Below are 8,996 nucleotides of genomic sequence, written 5' to 3'. Positions count from 1 at the left end.
AAAAATAAATTATGTCAAATGATTGTTTGAAATCGCATAATTGACTAATATTACACTTATATTCTTTGACACTACGTCACTATAGTTTATTTATCAATATCAATTGTTCCGAATTTTTAACTTAAAACAAATTTATGTCAAATGCTCAAAACCAAAAGATTATCTAAAATTGCTCTTCTGACATATTGTACATATCCGGTAGTTGTCATTCCGTAATGTGTAGGTATATTATCAATAGTAGGCTATTAGTTTGTAACCAGTTTGTCATTAGATTTTGAGCAATGCCTGGTGGTGCGGTTAGCGCGCAGGACTGATTATCTCTAAGGTCTCGGTTTCATACCCTGCTCGATGCCATCCTCAGTCGACCAGCAAATATGCGGATCCGACAGCGATCCGTCTCCCACGGGGGCCGCCTCTGAGTTTGTGTGGCAACACAACTCTCTTTGTAATCTTGTTTATTTTTTAAAAAATCTGTCCCTAATTTAAGTTGTGTATTCTATAAATTAAGTTTTGTGATCGAGTCGCCCCAACCCTAAAAGCCAAATGTTATCATTATCAATAATAATAAAACAAAAGTAACAATTGGGATGAGTTTTGAACAGAACTATTTTTTTCCTAGTTGCTTTTACCCAGTTTGAGATTTTTCTATTGTATACATAAATATGGGACTATAAAATACATTTTTTTCTTGAGCACTAAAAATAAAAAATCAAAATTAGTGTAGAATCTTATTGTTTTACTTGGTTTCTCACACTTCCGAATTTTGTTTTGTTCAGAGCTTTGGATTAAAGCCTTAATCTAAATCTGAGGGGGTATCTTATGTTTTTAAATCGGTTTTATTTGCTATATATATATGATAAATTATTCCATCAAAGATATTCTTACACTACTTGGGCCTCGAATGCTATTCACAATTCAGGATCGGCGTTGTCGACACGGCCAGAAGGACATACAACGGTTAACCACATCCTTTACGAGTGCGCAATACTACACCCTAAAAACGGCCATTTGAGTGAAGACGGAACCGGTAAGTATGGTGAGTTGGCGCTGTACGAAGACAGGGGAACTCTGCAAAGAACTGGTGCTTTTCTTGTCTGTGTTATCAGAGAATAGTGTTCTCAACACGGTGCCCTAGAGCGATGAGACTCACACGGATCGACGTTGCTCCTGTCACAGGTCAAAAGCTTGCTGACTGAGTCACTCAATTTTATCACAGCATTAATTATTATTTATTTATCCCTATTATGTCTTATTCTTAGGCTCGATTTCACCACCAAACCTCACCTTGTCCTCTTCTCGCTAGACTGAGTCTACCACTTTGGCGACCTAGTTGTCATGTTCTTTGGCTAATCTCCCCTTCTCTTAGTACGAATGTCAAACCACATTTGCTACTCACCAGTTTGCCCACCCGAGCAAGCCTCCATTCTATTCTAATGTAAAGTCTATCATCCTTGTTGACTTTATCTCTAGCGCGAGACTATCGAAGCTCCTTTCATCTTGCGATGCAGCCCGACCATCCCTTCCCCTTTGTCTAGACACCGAGCGCACGTCACCTCTAGCCAGGTGTTCTCATTAACAAATGAGTGGGAAGAGCTAATCTTGACCGGATGTCACCCTGTCTATCTGGACTTATCGCGTGATCTATCACATGCTGTTCACCCCAATCTTTATTTCCGACCAAGTAGCATAAAAGGCTCAAACTGTTTCGCTCGCAAGCAGTCGTCACATTTTATTAAGAACGTTGAGGGGCGTTCACTTACAGATTCCATTCCTTGTGCTCCCTTACTCTTGTTCTTTTCACTTGGACCTTGGGGTCAGATTAAGTTCACCGCAAGGCTCTAGTAATTTGTATTGACTTTGTGTATTTCTCACTGCCGTAAGTAAGAAAGATAACCATTTCGTATGTACATATTGATGTATTGCATTAACTTATGTCCAACATATTATTGCTACGTTGCCCAATTGATCATTGACGCAACCTTGTATATATATGTGTACACCTTATTTCATTTCTTTTCTCTCCGCTGATTGCCTTGATGACCTTTCCAACGCATTGAGACTGCGCTTAGGAAAGATTAGCTAATTAACTTCCCTTGTCCATTTCACTTAGCGAAGAGTTGTATCCCTTGAACGAACACTCTCTAAATTTCATTGTTCGTGGCCAAGGTCGTGATAGCTGACCACTATCCATTATTCTTGTTTATGTTCCCTCCCCCCTTTAGTATTGAGATCACTTCCCCTTGTATTTATCTTATCTTATTGACCTGCATTGTTTGTAAATGTTAAGTGAATTAAGTGATTCTCTGATCAACGGCTTACGCCCTAGGATAATAAGATGCCCTTTTTTCAATATATTTAGCTCGGTGTTTTATTTTTCAGCCTGGTTGCGACTGTTCATACAGACTGGTTCCTTCTTAGTGTAATTCCTGCCTACCGCAGAATCCACACACTTCCTGTTACCTGGAATTCCTGCCTGCCGCAGAATCCACACATTTCCTCTTACAAGGACATACAGCTTGCTACTTGATTACTTGATCCGAATCCTTGATCTTCCAGAACTCCTGTTCCTGTCGAACCCACTCTTAACTCTGTGGCTGGAGGAAGGAACCGTGGCACCAGCGAACACTAGTTACTAAGCTCCACATCTGAAGTCAAATCTCAGCACCCGCAGCCTGCCTGATCATCATTGATTTTGCTCCACCCTGCCGTGTCACTCCCACTTCGAGGACACCTAACAACGGCCGGACTACTGTCAATCCAGTGAGTGTTCCAGCTGGAGCTGGCACCTCCCACGCTGATACTCATACTAGCAGACTAAAACAGTCTACAGCACCTAGGCAGCGGGATAAGCTTTGAGACATCGATCATGATCCTAAGGGATAAGTTATACGAACAATAGGGCATTCATACGTTCAGCAGTCAATATGATGATTTATCTTTTCTTATAGATAAGTTGCTTTAGGATATATAATTATAATCCTCATCTTTGTAATCCTTTCCCCCCGCCCTTGGTCTTTATGTACATTAAACATTGTTATTTCTTTTTACTAAAGGGATTCCTTTATTAATTGTATGCTACCTGTGTGTTCTGTTTCCGATCTGTAGCGCGCTGGTCTGTGGTGGCGTTAGAAACAACTAGACCTAACGTCATCAAAACAAAATTAATTTAATAACTTATTTTTTTTAATTAAACAAACCTCCCAGAGCCCCATCACAAAGGTGGCGTTACCCAGCTGCGCGTGAAAGCCCCCACGTAACTTTATTTTATTAAATTTGACTATCATTTTTAATAAGATGAATAGATGAATAATGAGCTATAGACGTGAGTAAGGAATGCTAGAAAAATGTTGGCGTCGGGGCTTCGCACGTAACCCGCTTACTTTAAGAGAAAGGCCGCCAAAGTAAATATTTCTTATTTGTTTGTTTGTTTTTTTTTTGACACACGTAGACGGCGAAAAGAAAATAAGAAAGTAAGACGTATGTATGTATGTATATATGTATGTATGTATGTATATATGTATGTGTGTTACGCATAAAAATCAAAACAGTTTCACCAATCTTGATTAAACTTTGCATAAATTTTCCTTAGGTACTAACTGGAACCGTGACGTATATATAGTAGCTCTAAAACAAACTAGATCTAGACCATGCTTATATGAGAGAAGATCAATCCACTAGATTAGTAATACACAACCTAAGGCCGGGAGGTTCGGAATAAATACTTAAATTTACTTTTAAAATCCATAAAAATAGATATATTACGAGGAAAGAATTGAATCTGACAAGTCACGACTATTTAAAAACAAATGTAATTACAATAGCTACATGTAGTTTTTTCTCTTTTTACGACTTTGCTAATCAAGTTTAACAACTCACTACTTTTTGAAGTGGAAAGTACATAAGGGAAAAATTTGTTTATAGGTGGCTCTGAAAGATGAGCTCATGGAGAGAAAAACAAAGAGTCCCACCGTGCCGTTCAGATAGTCAAAGAAAAAAACAATATACGCCATTGCTGAAGCTAAATTGTGGTACTGTCTTAAGTAGTAGTATTCCTGGATAAAATACTTGGCCAGGTAGTGGGCCACGCGTGGGCTCAGATTGACGATGTACAGAACGATGATGACCAGTAACATCTTGACCACTTTCTGATCCCGGTTTGTGATTGGTTTGGTCTTCTTTGCCTTGTCAGAGCCAGAATTGTCGTGCTTTGTTGGCTGGGCAGTGCCTCCGGTGTGATGCTGGCTGCGAAACTTTGACGCCTCTCGCAGCTTGGCGGAAATGATAACAGCAGAAATCACAATTATTACCAGGCTGATGAGAGGCCACAGAGTTCCGGACAGGTTGTAGTAAGCGAATAGTGCGACGCTGTGCACGGTTGAGAACTCGTTGTACTGATAGATGGCAATGGACGCGTTGTAGCGGGAGTCCCAGACCCAGACAATGTCGTAGATGCCGAAGATGACAGCGAAACAGCCGAAAACGACGAAGGACACCATGCCGCAAATCACGAAAGACACTGTCGGCGTCAGCAGCCACTTGACCTTTAAAGGCATCATCACGCAAAGGCACCTCTCGACTGCCACGTACGCTGCCAGGACGCTGGTGACGTACGTGGCGAAAGAGACAAGATAGTTGAAGATGACCAGACAGATGTTTGACCAGCTCTGAGCCGCTGAGGGGGACCAGAGTCCTATGGGGCCGGACATGCGCTGCATGGCTCCACCGAGACTCTTCACCAGGTCCCAAGCGGCGATGGTTGTCATGGAGATGTTGACGCTGTCCTTGAACCCTTGCTTTGTGAATACTGTGATGACAATAACGTTGGTGAAGATGCCGGTGAAGGAAATGATGAAGTTGAAGCTGATGTCTATCACGATCTCCATCAGACGTCTTTCACCCCCAGTCATAAGAATATCCGGAGGAATGAAATCCACTACAACCGATCCATGACCATTCAGATGAGATTCAGTGTTGGACAAAGACAAATTCATTTGTTTCGACATATCCATTTATTATACTTCTATTATAATACTATAGTTATAAATATAAACAAAAGCATTCAAGAGAAGTTTTGAACTAAACAAAGACAATCAGATTTCTGTTTAACCATTTAACCATAAACGCAGTCTTTTGTAAAGATACTTATTGATGGCAACTTGTTTACATTTTTTACAGATCTTTATGATGCTTTCCAGACATCACCAAACTGACTTATTCAAATATAGTCAAGAGATTAAATAATACTAAGGTTACAGACAAGTTTAACTTGTGACCAAAATGCGATAGAAGTATATTAAAATGATTTAAATATCACAATTAGACTACTAAACAAAGGTAATAACAAGTTTGCATAATGTTTTCATCAGCGCTGCAAGAGATATAGCCTAAAGTCGTAGACCACTGCCAATCAACAACACACAGTTCACAAACGTTTAAACTTTTTGAACAGACATAAATAAATTAGTTTTATTCATAATTATTGAACCCTTTATTAAATTTATATTCATAATTTATATTGGTTTTTAATTAAATAACGGTTTCAACGTGACGCAACAGAAACATTGAATAAAAAAGAAAAGAATAAAAGAAATTAAAGTATACATTCTGTAGTACGTTTGATGGTATTCTTTTTATGATTTTTTTTTAAAACCGATAAGTTTAATTTATTTTCAAACACGCTATGCTCCCTATTAGTAGCGAGCTAATCAACCAATAATTATATCTGCTGTGAGAAGATACGCTCGCTAATTTCTTATGTATGTATACATTATCGTTTACTATTTTCCCTACCTAGCTTGTTAGTTTGCTTTCAATGTTGAGGTTTTTTTTAATGACTTTGTTTAAGAAGCAGTTACCTTAAACTAGGCCAGCGAAGAGATAATTATTATTAAATAAGGCACAAATCGATACACTCAAGCGCTTCAATCATAACACTAATGATGGGGTGACACATTTGCAGGTAGTGAATGCATTGTGGGTGGTTTGTTAGCACAAACGCAGTCTGCCAGGTTTTACTAAAAAACTTTGCTTCAATTATAACTGGTTCGAAAATTGGCCTAATTAAAAAAATATATTTTTAAGCCCATGATTTAGAAACAAGCCAGCTTTATGGAAATGTATGGATTGGTGTAATTAACTAAATTAACTATCTTATAGACATACAAATATTTTTCAAAGCCAGGGTAAAAAGAGGGAGAGAGAGGGAAAGAGAGAGAGAGAGATTTTTTAGTGATGTAAAGCCAGAGATACAGTAGGAACTTCACGTAAAGCTATCAAGTCGTCTTATAGTGCTGGAATTACTTTAAAATCTCAAAGAGTAAATGTCGCTACTCATTTAGTCCTTCCAAGAACACATTCGAGATGCTACCCTTTCGCTTCTCAAAGTACGATGAAATGAAATTGATCAATTTTGCGAATGAATTTTTACATTACATAAAATGTGTAAAGCAAAAACTGTGCCTATCAAAATCGCCTAGAAGAAAGAGATACCATAAGAATATAACGGACTAGATACAAATGAAGAAGATGATGCAGTGATTGGGAATTAAGATAAGAATGACATAAACTATTTCAAAATACTGATGAGCCAAAAGAAAAAAGCATAGTGTTCAAACGTTTGCTGAGAAAAATAACTTTAGTAAAAGTACTTTGAGCAAAGAGTCGTACAAAATACACATTGATGTTGAATGTGAACATATGAGAACTGGCGAAACTTAGAATAAATTGACAGTTACAACAACCTAGTACTCACAATAGTAACAGCTAACTAGGGCTAGAAGAGATAAACTCGATTCCGTACTGGGAAAAAGAATGGTACTAAGAATCCTTTGCGTTAGTTATTGAACAGTTATACTTAGTAATGTTTTTGTAACATTCGTCGGATTCAGTCTAATTCCAACAAAATTAATATTCACTCGTACCGATATAATCATTATCTTCAAGCAGACAACAAACCAGTGCTCGTAAAAGCCCACTTGGGAGATTTTTATGTAAACACCCTCTTGGGTATTTCAGTTAAACTCCCACTGGGGTTATATCAGTTAAACATTCACTTGGGGGATTTCAGTTAAACATTTACTTGGGGTATTTCAGTGAAGCACACGATTTGGAGATTTCAGTTCAACGACTACCAGGTGCAGTCTTAAGTATAATCCAAAAATAAACACTATGACAAAATACAACTTTCTAAATACTTTTACCTTTACAGAAAGTTTATTTTCATTTTGTTTCTCCCTATTTTCATTCACACCTTCACCTTCAACTTTTCCTATTCCTTAGTCTGTTGAACCGTTGGGGCATTACACAAGATCTTTCAACTGTCTTTCTCCATTCCTCTATGTCCTTTGGCTTGGACAGACTTTCATTCACTGACTATCTCTGATGTCTTCTTCCCTTCGGGTTCCCTGTCTGCCTCTTCTTTTTTTTCAAGTTCTGTTCCCTTAAGGAAAGTTTTTTGTGAGCCCTAAAGACTTTATGATGTGAACATATAGTTTTAGTTGACGTTTTTTTGACAGTGGTTAGCAGGTCACTCAGATAAGTTAAATAACTGATATTTCAATGATTGGTCAATATTATTGCTCTTTCTTATTTGACCATGAAGGTCGATTCTTCATACTTATCCGCATCTGTGTAATCTACATGTTTTATTATAAGGTTATCAGCCTTTTCCCTAATTTTGGTCCCAATCTGTGATCGTGTTCCACGGGTCTAGCTGTTTCTCTTTCTAAATTGATAATCAATTTCTATTCGGAACTCGCAAATGTTAAAAAGTCTTTATTAAACACGAAATAAAAACAAAATCCTTAATAATATTAAAGCTATGAATAGGGGGAAGAACTTCACACATACAGCTATAAAATGTAGAAGTTGTTTCCCTTTTTCGATATCAATCAACCATATTAATAACCAGTTAATAATTTAATAATTGGTTCTTTTTTGTGTATTGTTAAGCCATTGAATAGTTGATTAAAGCTTTTTACGTGGTATCGGAATGAGTGTGAGAGAAGTAAGAATAACTTATTCAAACTTTTTACGAGACAGACATAAAGAAAGCTAGATGATGTGTTAGAGAGATTTGACGGATATGTACATTTGAATTTCTTATAAGAGACAAATTTTGAAAATGCATAAGACTTCAACGAAAAGAATGGTTCAGAAAAAAAATCAAACAATTTAATGTGAGATGGTGTGACCAGTCGGATTAAGATTTGGCCGTTTCGGGTGTCTAGGGGATTTTATAGTTTGAGAATCCTCACTTGCACATATAAACTACAAGCACAGTTTATTATACAAAGGATAATTAAAAGGTAAAATGCTGTACAGTTGCTAGGATGGGATCTAGCGTATTTACATGTAGGAGACCATCATCACCAGATATTAGAACCAAGTGGTCTGAGTGTCATTAGGCTGGTTGCTTAGCTTTGGTCCGGTGCTGCACTGATGAGACGGGTGTGGCTAGTACTGATGCTGTCTGCTGGTGGGCTGGCGTAGTGGATCCAGGCTCCGAGTGCAGTCCAACGTTGTATGGTTGCAGAGCTAAGCTGCGTCTACCAATCTGTTAATCCAGTGACGGGTCTGTGGCTAGCGTTGTTACTTGGACTCTTGAAGGACGATTAGGACTGATGTCTACAGATCTGGTTTCAGCAAATCTGTTATCAGCTTTAGGTTGCAAAGATTTCAGGCGGATGTTGCCTATAGATAAAAGCTGCAACGATATGATTTATGCGTCGGTTTAGCCATAATGATAACACTTGGAGGTAGATGCCTTTCCGTGAAGGACATCTTCAGACTGATGTAGAGAAACTATAAGTTAGTTTCATAAATATCAAAGGGAACTAACAAATGAATATAGTGTCTCGTCAAGGGAGATAACAAAAATAATGGGAATTAGGAAAAAAACAAACAGTAATAAGTGATACATGATGAGTAATACAAGTGATGTTCACCCGTCACGGTGAATAGCAAGTACATACATTGCTTAGTTAAATGAGATGAAA

At 37.9% G+C, this 8,996-nt stretch overlaps 1 protein-coding gene across 1 annotated transcript; it reads right to left on the bottom strand.

Annotated features, from left to right (window-relative positions):
* Nucleotides 1-3,875: 3,875 nt before the first annotated feature.
* On the bottom strand, nucleotides 3,876-5,003 carry LOC106065745 (uncharacterized). The gene has a single exon (XM_013224643.2). It carries the CDS (start codon nucleotides 5,001-5,003, stop codon nucleotides 3,876-3,878), a length of 1,128 nt encoding a protein of 375 aa, XP_013080097.2.
* Nucleotides 5,004-8,996: the final 3,993 nt, after the last annotated feature.

This window comes from Biomphalaria glabrata, chromosome 6 (assembly GCF_947242115.1).
Source record: "Biomphalaria glabrata chromosome 6, xgBioGlab47.1, whole genome shotgun sequence".
Lineage (NCBI taxonomy): Eukaryota > Metazoa > Mollusca > Gastropoda > Planorbidae > Biomphalaria > Biomphalaria glabrata.
Note: the sequence above shows the minus strand (reverse complement) of the source record. Positions and strands in the feature narration are given on the sequence as shown.